The 22,375-nt window shown below is 38.2% G+C and overlaps 2 protein-coding genes across 3 annotated transcripts; both read left to right on the forward strand.

Annotated features, from left to right (window-relative positions):
* Positions 1–231: 231 nt before the first annotated feature.
* On the forward strand, positions 232–8,703 carry LOC115621153 (probable sodium/potassium/calcium exchanger CG1090). Its single transcript, XM_030514711.1, has 7 exons — positions 232–745; positions 5,423–5,611; positions 5,662–5,902; positions 6,388–6,677; positions 6,739–7,759; positions 7,978–8,166; positions 8,222–8,703. Exons 1-7 carry the CDS (start codon positions 743–745, stop codon positions 8,230–8,232), a joined length of 1,944 nt encoding a protein of 647 aa, XP_030370571.1. The 5' UTR covers positions 232–742; the 3' UTR covers positions 8,233–8,703.
* A 38-nt stretch (positions 8,704–8,741) lies between these two features.
* Positions 8,742–17,372, forward strand: LOC115621156 (sideroflexin-1-3). Of its 2 annotated transcripts, none has more exons than XM_030514713.1 (5): positions 8,742–8,842; positions 15,327–15,708; positions 15,931–16,048; positions 16,113–16,274; positions 16,748–17,120. In XM_030514713.1, exons 2-5 carry the CDS (start codon positions 15,396–15,398, stop codon positions 17,118–17,120), a joined length of 966 nt encoding a protein of 321 aa, XP_030370573.1. In that variant the 5' UTR covers positions 8,742–8,842; positions 15,327–15,395. The 2 variants fall into 2 exon arrangements, with proteins under 2 accessions (XP_030370573.1, XP_030370572.1); XM_030514712.1 differs by lacking the exon at positions 8,742–8,842 and adding an exon at positions 13,241–13,377 and having other exon boundaries at positions 16,748–17,372.
* Positions 17,373–22,375: the final 5,003 nt, after the last annotated feature.

Raw genomic sequence — 22,375 nt, forward strand, 5'->3', positions numbered from 1 at the left:
GCAAACCACCACCCCCAACTATCCATCTAGCGCACTCACACTGAAGCACTTCCTAAGCACCACACTCTAAGCATTTCCTGCTGTCTCTCGGCAGTGTGTGCGTCGCCAAATCGTCGTCGGCTCTGGTGAGTTCTTGACTCGACTCTTGCAGCCCAACGAAGTTCTTCGCAGATTTTATTCTGCCGTCAGTTTGCGCTAAGCTTGCCAAGCAAAAACAAAGCTTTGCTCGTCCGGCCCGTTGATATTGCGCGCATAGACACACACACACCTACACACACGCCGAAAACACATTCACACACACACACGCAACACACACAATACTCCTCCGGCTCGACGGATGTTGACTGGTTGGTGCGGTTGGAGCCAGCCGTTTTGGCCATAAAATTGAAACGAAATAATTAACAATAACAAAAAATAAAAGGGCAACGAAATGAAGCACAAGTGAAGTTATAAATACATACATATTTATAAGAAAAAGGGGTCCATAACGAACGACGATAGCGAGGCCAGCGTGAAAAAATTCTAGTAACTAATTTTCTCGCATGTTTTCCAATGCAACGTTTTTCTTCTGTATCTGTTTTCCGTACACCCAATTGCAAGTAAATTGACATAAAGGGAAAGTTTGCAACAAGAAAAATACTAAAAAGTTTAATTTAATCACAAAAAAGTGCTGTGTTAAAAGCTAATTATAAATTAATTAATAATACATACATATAACTAACAACATAAATAAAGTGTGAAAATGGTAAATATTAAATGGCCAAGTTAGCGAAATAAATGTGTGCATGTGAGAGTGGGGTTCGAAAAGTGTGTGACACACGAGTGATTATGAAATGTCTTGCGATATATGTGAGTGTTTGTGTGTGTTTCCGCTTCTCACACACACACATGCATACACACACGTATATATACAGAAGCATATAATACAATGCCTTATGCAAAATTGTTTATAGCGCAAAGTCAATTGAATTTGGCCCAGACTTTGCACACGGCCAATTGTTTGCAATTTCTTCAACATTCGGGCAAGCATAATGGAGGCAGTCAATTGTCAGCGTCAGAGACACTTTTGCTTTCTCCTACGCCATTTATCACCATACTACTTACTTACTACTATGTACTACTATTCGCTATCTTTTGTCTTTTGTTTCGTGGGCACCGAAGAGAGTCTAAGAATGAAAATATGATGTAAGCCCGGTCGTCCAATGCGCCAGCAACAACAAAGACATTTTCACTTAACTTGCTACAGTTTCATATTCTTTCATCCGTTGCCGTTGCTCATCTATTTAGTTAGGGTAGATATTTATTTTTATAAGAAGTGTCGGCGCCCCATATTGCCGCCCGCAGCCTCCAAGTGCGCGTCATCTACTACAGCAACAACTGTAACTAACAGTAAAAACTCAGCTATCGTACCCACACCCGATTTGTAACCTTACCCAAGCCTGAGTGTATGAAGGGGGCAAGTAGTGAGTGAGTGAGCGTTGTGTTGGGCCAGCTCTGTAAATCGATAATGTGCGGCGTGAGGCGCTTTTGACCGAGTGGCCCACAATGATGTGCGCTTTCGTTTCGCTGGAGTGGGAGTGGGTGGAGAGGGGGCACCTCCCACTGAGTGTGTGCGTGCGTGTGGTGGTTTTACAGTTAGTCAGCCAGACGCCGCTGCTCCTTTTTGATTTTTCGCCCTCCCAGTTTTGATTGTAATACTTTGTCCTTTCGGCACCGTGGTGAAAACTCTTCGCGTTTCTCACGCCTTTCTCTCTTTCTCTTGCTGCTGCCTCTGCTCCTATTGCTACTTCTGTTCATTCAGCTGCGCGTAACTTGTGCTGTTATCACACCAGCAACAGTAGTAGAATCAAACACAACAACAACAACAACAACAAAAACAAACAACTGCCAATAACAACCCAATGGTTGTAATGCTCAGCAAATTTATTCAATGACATTTATTGTTGTGTAGTTTGTGTCGCGATTTGCGCATTTCTCAGTAAACACAACACGCACACACATATACACTCCCACACCCATACTTACATGCACATGATGTCATATGGATGCGGCACGTCTGGCCAATTGTCTGGCTGTTTGGATGACAGTGACATTCTCACTCACCATGGCGCCGTCCTCAGTTGTCTTTGCTGCCTTCGAAAGTATGCAGCAGCTTTTTGAGGTACAAACCGCTTTTGATTCGCTCCATTTCCTCTTGAACGCTGCTTTTGCTTTTGGTTTCGTTTCTTTTCATTGCAGCCTCTGTTGTTTATCAGCTTTAAATGTGTCACTAATTGAAATACATGCATGTACTATATATTCATAATATGAATTTCATATGTACGTGGAAAATGTGTTTTGCTGTAATTAAATATTGATTGATTTCGGATTAGGAAAACAACTGCAACAGGCTGCATGCACTATGACTAACCACAAATATGTGACGTTGTTTTATTTTTAATAACAAATTGCAGCAAGTGGCTTAAAAGTATACCACATTCACAATTCACATTGCGAATAATTGTTATGGAGAATCGAAAAGTAAAATGTGGTGGACCATGAACAACAATTCGGACGGCATTAAAAAATTAAGTATTGATATTATTTGAATATAATTTTGTCAACTTCAGCTTTATGTTGGGAGTATTGTCGTGGTGGAAAATGATGTGAAAGCCCCAGTAACAGACGCCTGAAGTATTTTGAAATCGTTCGGTTTTTGTACGAGAAAGGGGCTTGATGAACTACACAGTATACATTATCTTAAACACGTCCGTCTGCCCGAATGTCTGTCTGTATGAACGCCAGGTTCTAAGAGAGTACCATAGCCACAGTTACTTAACTTGGTATGCATATTATTTAAAGTCCTGTAAAGGACAAGCTTATGTTTTTCTCGGTATTTCCCTTTAGATTAATCGTGTACTTACGGAAATACAAATAGTAAATCGAAGAAAAAATACACCCAACGTGCATTGAGTTTGTAGCACAGTGTGTTTTAATAAATATAGAGTATGCACACTTAATAAACGATTTTAATACATATTACTTATATAAGTACATATACGTAGTGAGTTCAAGATGTTGAGCCATTTGTGCTAACGTGAGTTTGATTTACACATAAAGTTCTTTCTATTTTTAAAATGTTTTTGCTTTTTGTTGTTGCTAATCTTCTCATTGGAGTAATTGTTTTAAACGCTGATATTTCGTACATTCATATTATTTATATATTTTTGTTAAAAAGCCATTTTAGAGACCTTATTGTTATTATAAATATTATATGAATAACTAATAACTGAATTACTATAACACATACTTGACTTTATATTTATGTTTTACATCCGCAGATAACGGAATTCTAGTCATATTTGCCCAGTGTTTTACATTGGAAATATTCGTATAGAATTTCTTCTCAAGGCAAAAAATGTTATTAAAATATAATTATTAATATTTACTTCATGCGATTACTGAACTGGATACAGTGCATTTAAATGTAGGAATTGCGTAACGCTGCAAATGCCGTTGCATTATAGGCATAAATGTAATCTCTGCCCTAGCTCTGCACACCCGCTTTTAGTGATTTTCCATAACTTCCTACTTCTTAGAGTTTTAACTCAAATTGGTATTTCATTTCGTTAGTGATTATATGTTCATACACCAAGTTTCATCATGATAGCTAAATTATGAAAAAAGTTATAGCCATAAATCTAATCTCTGCCCGCAATTGTAATTGTTGTTGCTACTTTAACTTTTTGTACTGCACACATATACGCATACAAACACGCATAGACACGATTCTGATGTAAATGTATGCTGTGGAAACTGTACATAAACATATGTCGCCACTTATTTCTGCATGTATTAAATATTTTAAATTTACTGTAATTTATTTATTTTATAAGTTTCATTTTTTAAAATTAATTTTTAAAAGAATTTTTTTATAATTCTTTCTTTTTTGTGGTGCTGGGTACAGGGTATTTAAGTGTTGAGTTCGCTCGACTCTAGCAGTCTTTTCTGTTTTTTTTATACCCTGTACCCGTAGGGTAAAAAGGTAAGGTAGGGTAAAAAGGTACCTCAGTGTAGGAAGTTTACCTGGGTACAGGGTATTTCACTGTCGGGCTTGCTCGACTGTAGCGTTCTCTCTTGTGTTAAGTTATGATGAGCAAATAGTGCATAATTACCACAACGTAGTTTATGTTCGTAAATCGTTCGACTTGTCATTCTCTTGCGATCCGTTTCCATTTCTAATTAAAAGTTGGGGCTCTCTGGCAAACAAGTCGAACATTGATGGCCACATTCACTTTGTGCAGCTGTCTAACCACATTGTAGTAGATATGAATGCCACACAAATATCTAACTATATATGTGTATGTAGAATTGTACAAAAACGTACATAGCTGTGAGCTATATTAAATAACTTGCCTTGTCGTGTCAGCCACTGACCAACAGTCCCATGTGTCATCGGAAAACTTTGCAACTGGCATACTGACGTCTTGCAGTTGTTGCGCTTATGGGTCTTGCTTTTAACTCAACCTCAATCATACATACTGCTATCATATTTCCTGCAACTAAACGTAATGCGGGCTGCCAAGTCACAGTCAGAAAGCAGTCAGTAGCGAGCAGGCAGAAAAACCAAAGGTAAAACAAACTCAATGGCAATAAACTTAATAAGCTTGCGACTAACGTGACGTATTTACTTAGGCACACTCATATTTACACACATGTATGTATTTCTATTCCTATGTATACACTGGGAGAAATGATGAATAGTGGCTTAAAGGACTGAGCAATTTATTTAGTTTCGAAGCCCCCATTTTCTCTGCCTTTCCACTCTTTATTATTTTGCGATAATCAATGTTTATCAACTGAGTCCATGAAATTAGGACATTTGAAAAAACAAATTTGCGTTCTTAGTCACGAATAAAACTATACACACGCCTCAGGGCGCAAGTTACTAAGTAGATATTTAGATCTTCGAAAATTGAAGAATTGGCTTAGCTTCTGTGCTTAAGCTTTCTTGAGTCTATCATTCCACATTTCTTTTTTTAAATCGCACATACTTATACTATACTTGTATACTAGTACCATACCATATATGCTATAATTTTAATGCTTTGAATCGAATCGGTGTGCGTAGAATGCAATAAAGTGTCAATTTTTCTGTGAAGAATCAAATATTTCTCTGCCTGTAGGCTTCTATATAAATAAGTGTGCACATAACCTTATCAGAGACGCTTGCAGGCGTGCGACTTCGAGCACATAAGCCGCACTTTCTTTGCATTTCAGGTCTTGTTAAGGGGGCGGGAGGTTGTTCGCTATTGTCTATGGCACGCTTTGTGCGGCGCTTAAGCCGGACCGCTTTGTGAGTGCGTGTTTGTGTGCGTTGGGGTCGGGGAGCTTATACAGTCAACAAACTTGGTTGCTAATCTTTTAACCATGCCTCACACAGATCGTACGCAGACGCTCACGCCGTGCGCGCATGTGGAACATGGGCCTTCTATTTCTGATCTATTACTGTGTCAGCATTTATTCGGCCAAGGGAGATAGTAAAGCAGGAGAGTTGCCGGTGGACGTGGGCAACCTGGAGGAAGGAGAGGGTGACACGTTGGTAACAACGCCCGAGACACTGCTTACAGAGGTGAGAGTTGAATATGTTTTAAATTTTATTTAATATACGGCTTTCATTAGGAAACAATTCTGGAGATAACGACAGCTGCTCCGCCGCATGGTGCGGTACCCACTTGGCGACCTAGGCGAGAGAACTGCACCCCACCTGCCATCGAACAGTTTCCACAGCCCCTGATGAACAAGTGGGCCCGGCAGCATGGCGGTCTTATTATACATGTACTCGTGGCCATCTTTACATTCTTCGGCCTCGCCATCGTATGTGATGAGTACTTTGTGGCCAGTCTGGACCGTCTGTGCGAAGGTGAATATGGACTAGAAGATAATTAATGTTACTTCTTTCGGAAAGGAAAGGTTGAAAAGAGTAGAGTCTTTACTCTGTATTGCAAAGATTTCTTAGCACATTTTTGGTGAGCCAGCTATTTAACAAGTGGCCGTAAGTATTTACTATACGTATTTAGCTATGGAACAGTAAGCGACGTAAGCTTGGACACATTAAAATAGAGATAGGGAACTGTAATGCACTGGTTCGGAAGAGGGAGCAACGTTAATTGAGCTTTCAAAGATTTTACGAAAACAAAACAACAAGTTACTATTCTGGTTTAAAAGAAAGCAAGTTCCCTAATCGGGAAATTTTAAGAAGAAGAAGTCTTAACTTGCAAAAAACTCGATAGATGCTTCACAGCTATAGATTTCAGATTCAGATTTGCCTCGTTTATTTCTTTTGAAAAAGATAGAGATAGAAAGGATAATATTATTCACCATTTCCTTCATGTTATATTCTCTCAGAACTCAAATTATCGCCCGATGTGGCGGGCGCTACGTTCATGGCTGCAGGAAGTTCGGCACCGGAGCTAGCCACGGTAGTGATTGGTGTGTTCTTCGCCAAAGATGATATTGGAATAAGTGGGGTCATTGGCTCGGCGGTGTTTAACATAATGTTCGTCATATCCGTGTGCGCACTCTGCTCGGGCACTGTTTGCCAGCTGAACTGGTGGCCTTTGGTTCGGGACTGCTTCTTCTACTGCGTTTCCATTCTGGTTATGCTCGTCATTATCTTCAATGATGTGATCTCTTGCGTAAGTGGTTGATGGATACAGACTTGTATGCGCATAAGGCTTATGTCGACATTATTTACAGTTCGAATCAATTTTCATGCTGCTATGCTATGTGGGCTATTGCATTGCCCTGCACTTCAATACGGAGCTGGAGCGTTGGGCTCTGGGCCTTAATCTGCCATTTAAACTGCCCAGTAAGGAGGAACAATCGTCGTTGGTAACATACAAAAATGTGCCTGAAGGTTCTTACACACAGGGCACACAACAGCAGACTAGTCTGTCCAAGGATGCCAACGACGATGGTGCCGCAGGCTCCAAGCAGCAACAACAACAGCACGCGCAGAACGTCTACCAGAGCTGCAATGATCCCAATGCCAGTTGGGATCCAGATGCAGCCTGGGGCGATGAGGGCTCGAAGCCAGTGGCAGCTGGTGCTAGATTCAACCAACCAGCGGTCGATGATTGGGGTATGGGTCAGTTCCAGCAGGGTCAAGAGAACATGGCCTACAATGCCGACCAGCCCGAGTCTGTGGTCACGGGCGAGTCAGCAGCCGCTGCCGCTGCCGGAGGAGCGGGCAAGCCGGCAGTGGGTAAGCCACAGCCTGCAACGTCCGGCGGCGTCGAGTACTATAAATCGACAGACAAAAACCGTGAGCCACGTCCAGATCCACTCGTACGGCCCACAGACGGCGGCCTGCCAGCACTAATTGCTTGGTATGTGGTCTACCCCATACACTTTCTATGCAAGAAAACTATGCCAGATTGCCGAACCGAACAGTATCGGAATTGGTATCCATTCACCTTTTGCATCTCGATGGTCTGGATCTCGTTCTATTCATATTTCATGGTCTGGATGATCACGGTCATTGGCTCAACGCTGGCCATACCGGATACGGTAATGGGTCTGACGTTTGTTGCTGCTGGCGTTTCTGTACCGGATGCCCTAAGCTCAATAGCCGTTATCAAAGAGGGCTACGGCGATATGGCCGTTTCAAATGCGATTGGCTCGAATGTCTTTGATATACTAGTGTGCTTAGGTCTTCCCTGGTTCATACAAACAGCCATCATAAAGCCCGGCTCGCACGTCAATGTAATATCGAAGGGTATGTACGATGTATTTCCAACTTATCCCTTCTCTCTCTTAGTGCTTGTTAACGTCGTCCTAGCTGCCTGCTAGCGAGTGTGTATGTAAGCTTGTAATACCTTGGTGTGCTTACCAGCATGTGTCTTAACTGTTCATGATTGTTAGCTGGCGTAGTGAGAGTCTGAAGAAACTAATGCATATGGTACTAATCTTAACTGCATGATTACCTGATTACAGGGCTGGCTTATTCCACACTCTCCCTACTCTCCACCGTTGTCTTCTTAATACTCTCGACGCATTTGAATGGCTGGAAGCTGGACAAACGTCTAGGTATTATACTCATGCTCTGGTATCTGTTCTTCATCACACTGGCGTCGCTCTATGAGTTGAACGTCTTTGGCTACATGAACCCACCCGAATGTCCTAGTAAGTGAAAGCGATTCATTCACCAGGACTCTTTTTAATTTAATCTCCTTTACAGGCACGTACTAAGCACAGTAAAAGGTAAACAGACCGAACATCATATTAGAATATACAAAATACATGCAGGCAGGACTTCAGTCTTCAGTTTCTAATCACCAGCACCAAAAACCATATACATAGCCGCAGTAACAACAATAACAAAAACATAATGTTAATGTTAATTAATGGACAAAATTAATAGTCAAAGCGTGTTTTACATACATTTTTACATCGCACCAAAATGGCAAAAGAAGAAAATATATAAATAAATTATATTTAGGCAACAATAAAAAAAAAACAAAACAATATACATGAAAGTGTTAGCAAATAGCGTTGTAGATAGGGGGAAATTTATAAAATTAAGCGAGTAAACAATATTTTAATGCAAAATTGCAATGGTTTTAAGGATCAATAAGGAAACCAACAACGCAAAATTTTCGAAAAACTCATTTGTTTGTTTTTGTAAATCATAACAAATATGGCAGAGAGATTTTTGTTATAAATGTGTATTTTTAAATTTTAAATAATGCTAAATTATGTAAACAATTTGTTATAAATTTGTTGTGTTTTATCCCATTTTGTCCACTTGATTAGCACAAAATTCGCAGTTCCATTAAATTGTTTGGCACCGATAGTCAGAGTAAGTGTTAAATGTTTTGGTTTGAATAGTTTTTAAACGTATAATTAGACAACAGAACAAAATATGCGGGCCACTACGTCGACGAATAAAGCAACGAATTTTGTTACGTTTTTGATCGAAAGCTTAATTTTGATTTGGGTATACACACTTAATGGAAGAAATAATAAAAAACAAAAACAAATACAGACATAAAGAAAATTTAGAAACAATTCATAAAATCATTTTGATGTAGATACATGCATATGTTTAAATGGTGTGTTTGAGTTTTCAAGCACTTTTTATACGAGTACATAAATATATTTTATACATTGAACAAATTTACAAAGAGCCAGTTAAATTATTCATAAAGATAATACAAGAAACAGATTAACAAATAGTTTAATAAACGCTCATTCTGTGGCCGCTAATACATTGATTTTATTTAGAAACCCCTTTCGGATTATTACGAGTATGAATTAAAAACTTTAAGGCAATTATTGACGTCAATTTCGTATGTAAATATGCAAATGCAATTTAAATTAATATAAATTAATGTCAATTTACAGTGTATTTTATATATGCATGAATCGAAAACATTTAAACACAAATATAAATATTGTAAATGTCATTGTACAATTTTGTGGTACTATATTTATTAATTTTGCTTCAGCTCGGTGGCGTTAAGTGCTTATATAGAAGACATTATAAATAATTTAATAACCCATAATGAAATAATGAAACGAAAAATCAAATTATACATATAAACATACAATTATATACATATACATATATATACACACACTCACTGACATGCAATACAAAAAAAAAACTATATTTTAGAGTCATGTATAAATTGTTAAATTGAATATTAAATTTACATTTTAAAAGCTAGTTAATCTTTGTAACGTATATATAAAAACCTATTTAACTATATAATATTCTAAAAGCTGTATAAGTATTTCCATCTTACATTGCGTTGTCTACACAAGTTAAAGCCCTAGGTCATTAATACGTGAATTTATATAGTTTTAAATAGCTTTAAATATGATTTATTTACTTATTTATATCGCTTACATTTCACAGCCAACACTGAAGATTTGTTTTGTTCAAGCTTATGAAGTACATTTATAAGAAAATTCAGTTAGTATGTAGTTTGCGTTATCGTCCGTAAAGTGTCTGCTTAATGTTCCAATAGCACCTACGACCCGAGAGAAAACTCTGCGACACAGAGTAGCGGAGATGTGGGTCCTTCCTGGTCATTTTATGCAAGAAACAGTTGAATTTTAGCTGCATTTATGTTAGTAACTACTATCTGTAGGCATCTAAAGAGCTCATAAGAAACCATTAAACAACAAAACATCACACAGAAACAATAACAGAATTTAGCTGCAAGCAACTGTAGACAGTTATAGTACTTATACTATCACCTAGTACGGCAGTCAATGTAGTACTTTAATAAAGCATAAATCAACAAAATAAAACTAACATAGTGGGCAATGCACTGCTTTATGAACGCACTCAAGAACTTACATACTACATATACGAGTAAATACATAGTATGAGAACATATTCCGACAAATCTTAGTCTATTTTATGGCCGACAGAATCGCTATGATGGTCAACTGAATTCCAAAATGTTTTAAACCGACTTCCTAAAAACTGCTATACTAAACAACATTAACAATAAACGTACGAACAATCGCCTATTTCAAAATCCCACAAAGACATACCAATATAGTATGTATACAAACTAAACTATACATACATATATATACACACATAGTACTATATATTAAATGCTTTTTGGGCATTCCTCAAGTACAAGGCTCTTCCCCACTCTATCAAATATGCTGCAAGGAAGAAATATGAGTACATTTATATATACATATTGATACATATAAATATATATGAGTCAAGTTGTTAGCGAGATGCTAGGCTGCGTTATAGAGCAATTATACGATATGCAGGGCGTTGAGTTGCATTCATACCTACCTACATACATATATACATACACAGATATGCATGCATCATACGATACATAAATACAATAAATTACAATACAAGAACTTTAACATAAATAGTTGCAATTAAACAGTTTCAATTACCAATCAATTAACTTCAAAATATTCAATTCAAATTGTACTGAGAAGTTGAACAGATTATGTGCTATATACAAACAAAAATAAATTGTATTCCGTTTGTTTTAAATATCCTCGAAGTAAATTAAAGCAAAATGTATATTTCGTGTTACTTTTAATCTATATCTAATGCAAATTGCAAACTATAAATGATATATGCATATACATATGTAGTTATATTATATATTGATTATAATTATGGTGTTACAAGCATTCATATGCATTCATAAATGCGTACTCTAAACATACGATACATACTACATACATACATACATATACAAAAATGTACAATAAATAAATAAATGTACAATTATACATACTTCGAAGCAACAAACAACATATTTGCAACATCAGACTCGGACATTTATGTTTATTATAATATTTGCTGTTTACGGCAACAGCAGCAACAACAAAACAACTTGAAAATTGTACTCAACTTTTAAAAACTTATTATGAGCAAAGTGAAACCAAATGATAACAATAATACCTACCACACTTATTTGTGAGTAAACTATTACTAATACACACAAAACTGTTGATGTTATGTTTAGTCTAACAATGAATTCCAAAAATAAATGCATAAATATACAGAAAATAATACAAAATCGCTGTTGTAAATTAAATGTTTAGTTTATAATTTTGAAATTAAGCTGCAATGAGGGTTAAAAGAAACCTTTTTCTTCTACAAACAAATGTGGGATGTGATCAAAATTTAAACTTTATTTTTGTTTTGTTGAATGACTTGTTGAGGGTAGCTTCATAATTTCTCTCTTACAAGTATATACAAAAACTGCGCTCTTGCTGCACCTTCGCTGCATATTCGCTTTTAACGAAAATCTAATTTTAACTAAAAAATTAATACCTTTAAATTTAAGCTGAACATGAAAATATTAAATATTTACTTCTGACTCATATTCGTACGCTCAGGTCAATATGAAACGAAACTTTCCAGACCAATCAGACCATTTTGTGCTAAATTTTTGAAAATATTTATTCCTCGGACAAAATAGAAAGAAATATTTAAAAGAGAAATCTTGGGCGCGAATCGAAATCATCTGTCACCAGCCCTGTTATATAGTAATCAAAATTATATAAGTAAACTTGTTTGATTTAAAAATAGCTCACAGTTTATATTTATTTACTAAAACACACCTTTTGGATTTGCATTTGCGTCTAAATAGTTAAATCAACACTTGGGCTTACGGGTTTTCTTTATTGTATATAAGAAGAAAGTAAGTGAGTGTTAAGTGCTTTCACACTCGTTTTTGAGCATCACCTACAAACACATACAATTTGGATTCATCGCTAAAAATAATAGAGTTATAGAGTTCTGTCCTTCTCTTGCCCTTATCGGCCTTTTTTTTTGCAAAGCTGTGAGCAAAAGTTTTTCTTTGGCCTACAAAAATCAAAATATATAAGTTTTATGTTCAGCAGGAGCTGCAATCATACCTTATAGAAGTTATTCTCATTTCCTGCCGTGTCCATTCTTGATTTACTGTTTTCCCAATATTTTCAGACAATTTTGCCGCAATATCTCTATAGCTGTTGCCCTGATTGCATTTTTCTATATTTGAAGCTCGACCTTTCTCACAAACTTGCTTACCTTGTGCCATTGTGCTCAAAAATTAGAAACCTTATCTATAATTACAAAGGCATATGTTTTTATATAAAGTTAGTTTACAATTTTTTTTTGATATTTTACTTTTTTACAATATTATTTAAAAATATAATATTGCCGTACCAATTAATAATGGTCAAAAATATTATGGAAGTTGTCTTATTTCAATTGATTTTTTTCCATTATTGTTATATGAAACGTGTGCATGTTTTGATATGAAATTAAAGGTAATTCAATGACTTTTTTAAAATGTAATATGTTTGGGTTACTCATAATTTATTGAAAGTTGCATCATCAAAAAAAAAAAACCTAGCCGTACCAATTAATAGTGGTGAGGGCTTCTAAAAAGCTAAAAAGCTTAATTTTATAATTTTCATTTGCCTGTTTAAGCCGCATTCGTTGTCACTTGTCAGCTTAGTGCTATGCCATGCTCCCGAAGCTTATGCTTATGCTAAAGAAAGAAAGCTCTCGCCCTTTAGCTTTTTTCAATGTCAGCAGCGTTGTTCTCGCCGTCGTTTACACTATACAACTAAAGAAATTATATTCATACGCAACGGTAAACAAATTGAAAAGCTTACTGGAACAAGCGCCACACTGTTTGGGGCTTCGGTTGGTGCTGCTTTTGCTCTTGCTTCTGTTTCAGTCGTTTATTCACTGCCAAAGTGGTAGCAAGTGGTTGTGCGTGGTTCGCGCGAGTGTTGGTGGCGTTTCAGTGAAATTATTATACAATTTGTATACCTACCCAAACAAAACACACTTATACACATTTACGCGCATACACACACGCATTTGCTGCGCGAGTAAGTGTTGCAACCTGTTCTTTAGATTAAATTTTGGAGCTCTGGAAGCAAATGCTGAATGCTGCGTTTTTATTTTGTTTATGGAACTCAGCTGTGTGCCCGGCACAAGCTGATAAGATTTATGGATTTTTCAAAAATATGATGCCAGCGCCAGACTAAATTATATAATGCAAATTCTGACCATAGATTGTCTTTTGTATACATACAGCATTGTTGTTGTTCATTTTTTTGTTTTTCTGCCTATGCGCCTGCAAGTGAATGTATAATCGAACATTCTCTGACGGTTGACAAGTGAAAGACGGCGAGAATCGGAAATTGGACGCGTATTATTATGTGTGTACATAAGTAAATACAGCACAGCGAGTTATAGAATACACATATTCATACTTGTATAGTACATACATAAGTGGGAATGCTGCGTAGCGGTAGAAATTTGTGTGCGGCTGAATGCCGATAAGCATTGTAGGGGCAGCTCTCATATAAACAAACGCCGCTCTCGGGTCGCTGTCACACTGATAAGCGAAGTCTTGCATGGGCGTAGTCAAGATCCTGGTGAGATGGGCACACGATCTTCATTTTCTGTACACTTTAAGCTGGTATAGAAGGAGGTGGTTGGGAAAAGATTTAAAATAGGAATCCAATTGTTAGTGTATAAATATTTAAAATTATGGTCGTCAAAAAATGTATGTATAAACGCTTCAATGGACTTTGTCTCCTTTCGCTATAATATATGTGTTAAAAGGCGTTATTAAATGTATACAAATAAAATGTCTTAAAATAGATACTTAATTATGCATGCCTGTTTGATGATGTGCATTTAGAAACAATTTTCAAAGGTTGAATATAAATGATCGTTCCTTCATGTACTATATTGTTATATTCAAGTGAAAATTACTTATACATATATTCGGGAGTCTCACTCCAAGAAAAGTTTGATATTTATATCGAGTGAAAATTTAAAAATAATCGTTAGATAGTTAATCTCGGAAGTTTTAAAACAAACAATTTGTTAAAATACAATACTGACCAAAGAATTGCAAGCTGAAAAAAGTCTTCAACCGTAAATTAAGATATTTATTATAGCAAGTTAGCTCCGCCTCTTCTGCGTATTCATTTCACACCCTCCCTGACAACACCTCTGGGGGTCGCTTTAGAAATTTATTTGTGTACTTGCGTTTATTAATATTATTGTTACTATGCTTCCAATCTGAGTATGATGCTTGTATGAACATTGATTTAGCATCCGCGTACATGTGCTATTTTTTATTATCTTTATAAGCATGCTTCGATTAAGCCCAGACTGATTAGGCAGAACAGCGAAAATTATAAACAAGAGAGAACGCTAAAGTCGAGCAAGCCCGACAGTGTAATACCGTGTACCCAGGTAAACTTCCGTCACTGAGTTATATGAGCCCATAGCATCAGCAAAAAGAGGAAGAAGAAGAGCGAACTTGTTGCTGCAGTTTGGGGGGTTGTACTGGCGAGAATTTGTTTCGCTAATAACTTTTCTTAGATTTGAAAATTTTAAACAACAGTAGATAATTATATATAAATTATGTGTGCAAAGTTTGATTTAGGTAGCATTTGAAATGTGGATGCTATTGACGAAATTATGTAGCGGGGAAAGGGGCGGAAAATTAAAAAAAAAAAATAAACTCGTCCTTTCTCGGACCTAGGAAAATGTGAATGCCAACTTTGGTTATTCTAGCTTTTATAGTTTCTGAGATCCTTGCGTTCATCCAGACGGACGAACCGACGGACGGACATATTTAGATCGATTTCTCTCGTCATGCTGATTCAGAATATATATACTTTATGGGGTCGGAAATGCTTCCTTCTGCATGTTACATACTTTGCACAAACCTAATATACCCTTTTTACCCTACGGATACAGGGTATAAAAAATACCTTAGTATACTTAAAAATGTGTATTCATCTACCAACTACAGCACCCTGAAACCATATCCAAAGGCTTTTCGAAACCCCACCAACACCTAACAGCAACATATACGAAGAATATGGCTCCCCTGCCCCGTGTTGACATTGACAAGCCGAAATTCGATCAGAGCAACTATGTGGGACGTGCCAAGCATTTCTTTCTAGTCACCAATCCGCTCAACATATTCGCCACCAATGCGCAGTTGGAACGGGCGCGTCAAATTGTCCTGAAATATCGCGCCGGCAAGGATGTTCCCGAGTGTGCCACCATCGAGGATATATGGAAGGCCAAGTATCTGTACGATTCTGCATTTCATCCGGAGACGGGCGAGAAGCAGTTGATCATTGGACGCATGTCGGCTCAGATGCCCATGAATATGCTGATCACCGGCTGTAAGTATTTGCCACAACCTCTCCAACTCCTGTTGTTGTTGTTGTTTGTACTTTTTATATGGCACGAGGCACGGTTTTGTGATTCAATTAGAAAATTACAACGATTGGCTTCCGTGTGCCCACAGCATAAACAAAATTTTGTTGATTAATAAACAAGCTATTCAAGCGTTAAATTTTTTCTCCGTTGTTGGCTCTGCTGCTGTCGTTGGTGTCCACCACTAGGCATGATGACCTTCTACAAGTCCACGCCGGCCGTTGTCTTCTGGCAATGGGTGAATCAAACGTTCAATGCCATAGTGAATTATACAAACCGATCGGGCACATCGCCCATTAGCAATCAGTATGTAGAAATTCGATATAAATTTAGTATGCTTTCTTCAAATGCGTTACGTTTTTTTTTGCAGACAACTAATTACCTCTTACTGTCTGGCCACTGGAGGTGCCCTCGGAACAGCACTAACGCTAAACCATATGGTGAAGAACATGAATCCATTGGTAGGACGTTTAGTACCGCTGGCAGCTGTAGCCTCAGCGAATTGCATCAATATACCTTGCATGCGTATGCAGTGAGTAAAATTTGCCCAATTCATATATTCTGCAGCTATCTATTCAGAGCGGACTTCTTATGAAAGGTTTATTTGATAATATTATTTATGAAATTAATGGGTTGAGACTTTTAAGGGAAAAAATTCTAATTTTCGTTTTCAACTCCATAGGCTTTGATTTTAATTATTTTAAAATTAAAACTGATTAAAATTAAAAAAAAAAACTGGCCTAACATTATCGGATTGTATATTACTATAGAAGCATTAAAAACCATTAGTCTAGGATTTGAAAATCACGGAAAGGGTGAAGAAATTAAAAAATAAAATTTTATCACGACAAAATAGTTTGCTACTGCACTAATATTCGGCTTAGGTTGAAGTCATATTGAAATATACATAGAACAGAAGCATTACATTTAAGACAGGTTTTTATATTTCGAAAATGAATTACACATTACCTCCTACAATTTAAATATTATTATTTCTTTTTACAGGGAGCTGCGCAATGGCGTTGTTCTGGTCGATGAGAAGAACAACGAGGTGGGCATATCGACAAAGGCAGCTTTTGTGGGCATTTCTGCTGTGGTGGCCAGTCGTATATTTATGGCCATGCCAGGAATGACGCTAACACCTCTTTTGGTTAACACTCTCGAAAAGCGGGGATTTTTCAAGAAGTATCCACGCGCTAATGCGCCCCTACAAACCCTTTTCTGTGGTTTTGTGCTTCTCTTCGCCACGCCATTGGGCTGCGCTTTCTTTAGTCAGCGAGCGGCCATCAAAGTCGACAGCCTGGAGCCTGGAGTGCGTGAAGATATAAAGAAGAAACGTCCTGAACTGGGCACCGTTTGGTACAACAAGGGCTTGTAAGCCTAAAGAAATGAACGAGCTTAGCTGAGATCGAGGCCAGTCTGGGAAGTTGACAATAATTTTTATTTTGCTTTCGTTATTTATTTGTTGGACTCAATGTGCATTTATGAGCATTTTTTTTAAAAAACGCGCACACACACTTACATTTATATCAATCAGATATGAAGAGAAGACATTGTTGTGTAGTATAATTGTTGAAAATCAATACAAACATAAGTACCAATGCACGCATGTTAATATAAGCAGATAATAATCTTATGTTATCTACAAGTTATCTGTCACTGTTGCATACGAATGTAAGCATAAAGAATATGTATAGCAAAAGTGTCAGTCTCCAATAAAACTCTAAAGCGAACAGACGCACGGCGGTCCGCGACTATTGTCTTTTACTTTACTCCTACTGAGCCCTTCCCTTTTCAGCGAATATATAATCTATTCAATAGGTTATGGGCCCAGGGCATATAGGCTCATAGGAGAAGTTCAAAGTATTGTGAAATAGTAATCGTTTGGTGACTCAAGAAATATAACATTTAAAAAATGAGTGCGCTATATCAAATAGACAAATTGGAAGAGCATAACTATGACTCATGGAGCATACAGATGCGATCTGTCTTAGTGCACGCGGAATTGTGGAGTGTGGCATCAGGTGCTGAACCTAGTAATACTGAGAGTTCAAGGCCAAAAGATGAAAAGGCATTAGCAATTATAACGCTAAGTGTAAAAGCTTCACAATTGGGCTTCATTAAAAATTGCAACACTTCGTACGAGGCATGGAAAAAGTTAAAGGACGTTCATCAGCCGAGTGGACCTGTACGGAAAGTGTCGCTGTACAAGAAATTGCTAGGCAAACGCATGTTTCAAGGCCAAAGCATTTCAAGTTACATACACGAATTTAACGAAATTCTGGATGGTTTGTGTACAGTTGGCATCGAATTAAATGATGAGTTAAAAACAATCGTGTTGTTGTCAAGCTTGCCCGAACCATACGAAAATTTTGTCGTCGCCATTGAGACGCGTGACAATTTACCGTCATTTGATGTGTTATGTATCAAGCTGATGGAAGAGGGAGAGCGCAGAGGCAATGCAGATGGAGAGAGCGAGAATGCAAGAGCATTTATAGCTACGCAGCAGATCGTCGCGCATTCCAAAGCGAATTCAAAAAGGAATTCAAAAATCGTCGTTTGCTACAACTGCGGCGAAAAAGGGCACTACAAGGCACAGTGCAAGCGTGAGAAAATTCGCGGTGAAGGGAAAAAGCAATCGACAAAGAAAGAGATGGAAAAGCAGAGCAGCTTGTTAAATGCGTTGGACGTTGGAAAGATAGAGAACAACATGTGGTGTCTGGACAGCGGAGCAACAAGCCATATGTGTTGCGATAAGACGTTATTTTCAAAATTTATTGCGCACACTGAAATGATCGGTTTAGCTGACGCTGGTTTCCTGAAGGCCGAAGGCAGAGGAGAGGTGAAGTTACAGACAGAACTTTGTACCTTGGTGTTGTCAGATGTACTGTATGTACCGAAAATGAATGGCAACTTTATGTCCGTCAGCCGGTCAGTGCAAAAGAACAATGTTATACATTTTGGGCCACATTTTGCTAAAGTTATACAAAACGGCGAGTGTATACTGAAAGCGAATAAAGTTGGGAACCTTTATATGTTTCAAGGCAAACAAAATAGGTGTTATTCCGCAACTGAATCAGATGGTACATTGTGGCATAAGCGTTATGGCCATTTAAATTTTACCAGTCTGAAGGAAGTGATCAGCAAAGAGCTAGTGCGTGGTATTGGAAAGGTTTTTTTCCCAGACAACTTGAATTGCAAAACGTGTATGCTAAGCAAAATACATGTACAGCCATTCCCAAAGGTAAGCACTAACCGTGCCGAAGAGCTGTTGGAACTGGTTCATGCTGATGTATGCGGCCCATTCGACACGAAGTCACTTGCTGGATCCAAATACTTTCTGACCTTCATCGATGACAAGTCCAGGCGTATATTTGTTTATTTTTTGCGGAAGAAAGATGAAGTGTTCAGTAAGTTCGTCGAATTTAAAAACTTGGTTGAACGGCAAACAGATAAAAAGCTCAAATGTATTCGAACCGACAATGGAGGCGAGTTTGTCAACACAACATTCAACGGTTTCCTGAAACACCATGGTATTGCAAGGCAATTGACCGTGGCTTATACTCCGCAGCAGAACGGCGTGGCGGAAAGAGCAAACCGGACATTAACGGAGATGTCCAGATGCTTATTGGTGCAGTCGGGCCTAGGCGAGTCTTTGTGGGCCGAAGCAGTCAACACAGCAGTATACATAAGAAACAGATCACCTACCAGTGCACTGAACAACCTGACTCCAATGGAAGCGTGGACAGGTAAGAAACCCTGTGTTAGCCATCTAAAAGTTTTTGGTTCCATTGCAGTTGCACTTGCAAAGGGTCCCCGTAAAGGCAAATTCAAACCCAAAGGGCATGAGTACCGTATGGTTGGGTATTCGGTAGCAGCCAAAGGCTATCGGTTATACGACCCAGAGACGAGGACGATTGTCGAAAAACGAGACATTCTATTTGATGAGCGTTGTGGTGGTCATACCAATGAAGATACCGTTACGGTAGATTTTCCTGCATGCGAGGTTCAAGAGCATGTCACTCACACGGATGGTGACAGAAGCATCGACGACGATGACAGTGAGCACAGTTCTGACGACAGCAGCTCCAACGCATATGAGAGTGCAGTCGAAAAAGAAGACTCTGACGAGGATACTGTGAAGATTGGGCCAGGCCGGCCTAAAATTGTTCGAAATGGTAAACCTGGTCGTCCAAGAAAGCAATACAATGTGCTTGGAGCATTGGTTGCTAGTGACGTAATGGTTCCGACATCCTATGATCAGGCCGTTGGTAGCACACATGCAGTATTCTGGCAAGAGGCGATGCAAAAGGAATATCAGGCACTACAATCAAACGAAACCTGGCAGATGGCTGATTTACCAAAAGATCAGCGAGCAGTTGGTTGCAAGTGGGTATACAGCCTGAAACGTGACTCTGATGGAAAAGTCGAACGTTTCAAGGCACGACTCGTTGCTAAAGGGTGCTCCCAGAAGTATGGCGTGAACTATGTAGAGACGTTCTCACCCGTTTGCAGATTGGAAACCGTGCGGTTTATTTTGGCGTTAGCAGCGGAATTGAAGCTGTACCTTCACCAGATAGATGTGTGTACCGCCTATTTGAATAGCGACCTGCATGAAACTGTTTATATGAAGCAGCCACAGGGATACACAGATCCCAATAATCCAAGTAAGGCTTTATTGCTTAAAAAGGCAATATATGGATTGAAGCAGTCGGGGCGCGAGTGGAACTCCAAGCTCGATTGTGTACTACAAGGCATAGATTTTGTAGCATGTGAAAATGAACCGTGTCTTTACAAAAGGAACGGAAGAGGTGACTTATCATTAATCCTTGTTTATGTTGATGATATAATTATAGCATGCCGATCAAAAGAGGACTTGGCCAACATCAAGTCAGCCATTACAACATCGTTTGAATGTGTTGACAAGGGAGAGCTGCATTTGTTCCTTGGCATGGAAGTGCAGCGCGACGGTGAGCTTGGCGAAATTTCGCTAAGCAATTCGCAATACATCAAAGACATATTGCGTGAACATGGATGCGAGACCTGTAGACCTACAGCGACCCCACTGGATGCTGGTTTCCAAGTGATATGTACCAGCGAGCATTGTCAAAAGGTTGACATTGCATCCTACCAGTCTTCAATTGGCGAGTTAATGTGGCTGGCGCTTACAACAAGGCCAGACATATTGCATTCCGTTGCCAAGTTAGCTCAACGGAATCAAGATCCGCATGCAGAGCACCTAGTGGGTGTAAAACATGTGCTTCGATACCTGGCGTCAACTGTGGACCTGAAGTTGCACTACAAAGAGTGTGGACAACCCCTTACCGGCTATGTGGATGCAGACTGGGGTGGCGACCGCATCGATCGCAAGTCGTATACTGGCTATGTATACTACTTGGCTGGAGGACCCATATCCTGGCGATCTGAAAAGCAACGCAGCGTGGCACTTAGCAGCACGGAGGCGGAGTATATGGCTCTTTCAACTGCGTGTAAGGAGGCCATATACCTACGGCGTCTTATAGTGGAGATTGGCTGCGGTGACTCGAGTACTCCAACTATTCTTCATGGCGATAATTTAAGTGCTCAACAATTAGCTAAGAATCCTGTACACCATGAAAGAACAAAGCATATTGATATTAGATATCATTTTGCAAGACAGGTTGTAAACGAAGAACAAATTGTTTTACAGTATACATCAACCAATGAAATGATAGCTGATATTTTAACGAAAAATCTCCCTAAAGCGAAGCATGTTCATTTTACAAAGCTGTTAAATTTGATTTGAAAATTTTTGTAAAACATGTTTGCATTGAGGAAGGGTGTTGAAAATCAATACAAACATAAGTACCAATGCACGCATGTTAATATAAGCAGATAATAATCTTATGTTATCTACAAGTTATCTGTCACTGTTGCATACGAATGTAAGCATAAAGAATATGTATAGCAAAAGTGTCAGTCTCCAATAAAACTCTAAAGCGAACAGACGCACGGCGGTCCGCGACTATTGTCTTTTACTTTACTCCTACTGAGCCCTTCCCTTTTCAGCGAATATATAATCTATTCAATAATAATTTCATTCATTTACAAATCAATTTATTGATTTAACTTACTCAACACGCACCGAGAAACTCCACTGTAGCATATTTTTTAGCATGTATGGCCATGGAAAATATCAGGAATAAATTATACCACATTAAATATATAGTTTTATTTTTGTTTTTTAAAAAGAAAAGTATATTGAAGTTTTTCAAAAGAACCTTGATCGTTTAAGACCGTATCTTGCCTTTTGCGACATTTCCAATGAATTTAATTGGTGTTGGTTTGCTGGAGATGTTTGTTTTAGCCAATAATTATACGATTATAAAAAATACACACCGTTTACTAAACTTGTATTTATATAAATTAAAATAAAAAGCTTTCGTTTGTTGTTCAAAAAAGAAAATTTAAATAGAATATGAGAAAGTTTTGAATTTAACTTACATATTAAATACTAAAATAATACCGAACGTATGTCAGCTGTTTCGTGTTAGCAACACTAAGCGTTCCATAGCAATGAGCTTTATGACAGTCGCATAATTTGCTTTGTACTCAAAATTCCCAAACGCGTTTTCAATTTAGAGCGCATTTTAT

The sequence above is a fragment of the Scaptodrosophila lebanonensis genome, unplaced genomic scaffold, assembly GCF_003285725.1.
Source record: "Scaptodrosophila lebanonensis strain 11010-0011.00,11010-0021.00 unplaced genomic scaffold, SlebRS2 tig00000024-arrow-pilon, whole genome shotgun sequence".
NCBI classification, from domain to species: domain Eukaryota; kingdom Metazoa; phylum Arthropoda; class Insecta; order Diptera; family Drosophilidae; genus Scaptodrosophila; species Scaptodrosophila lebanonensis.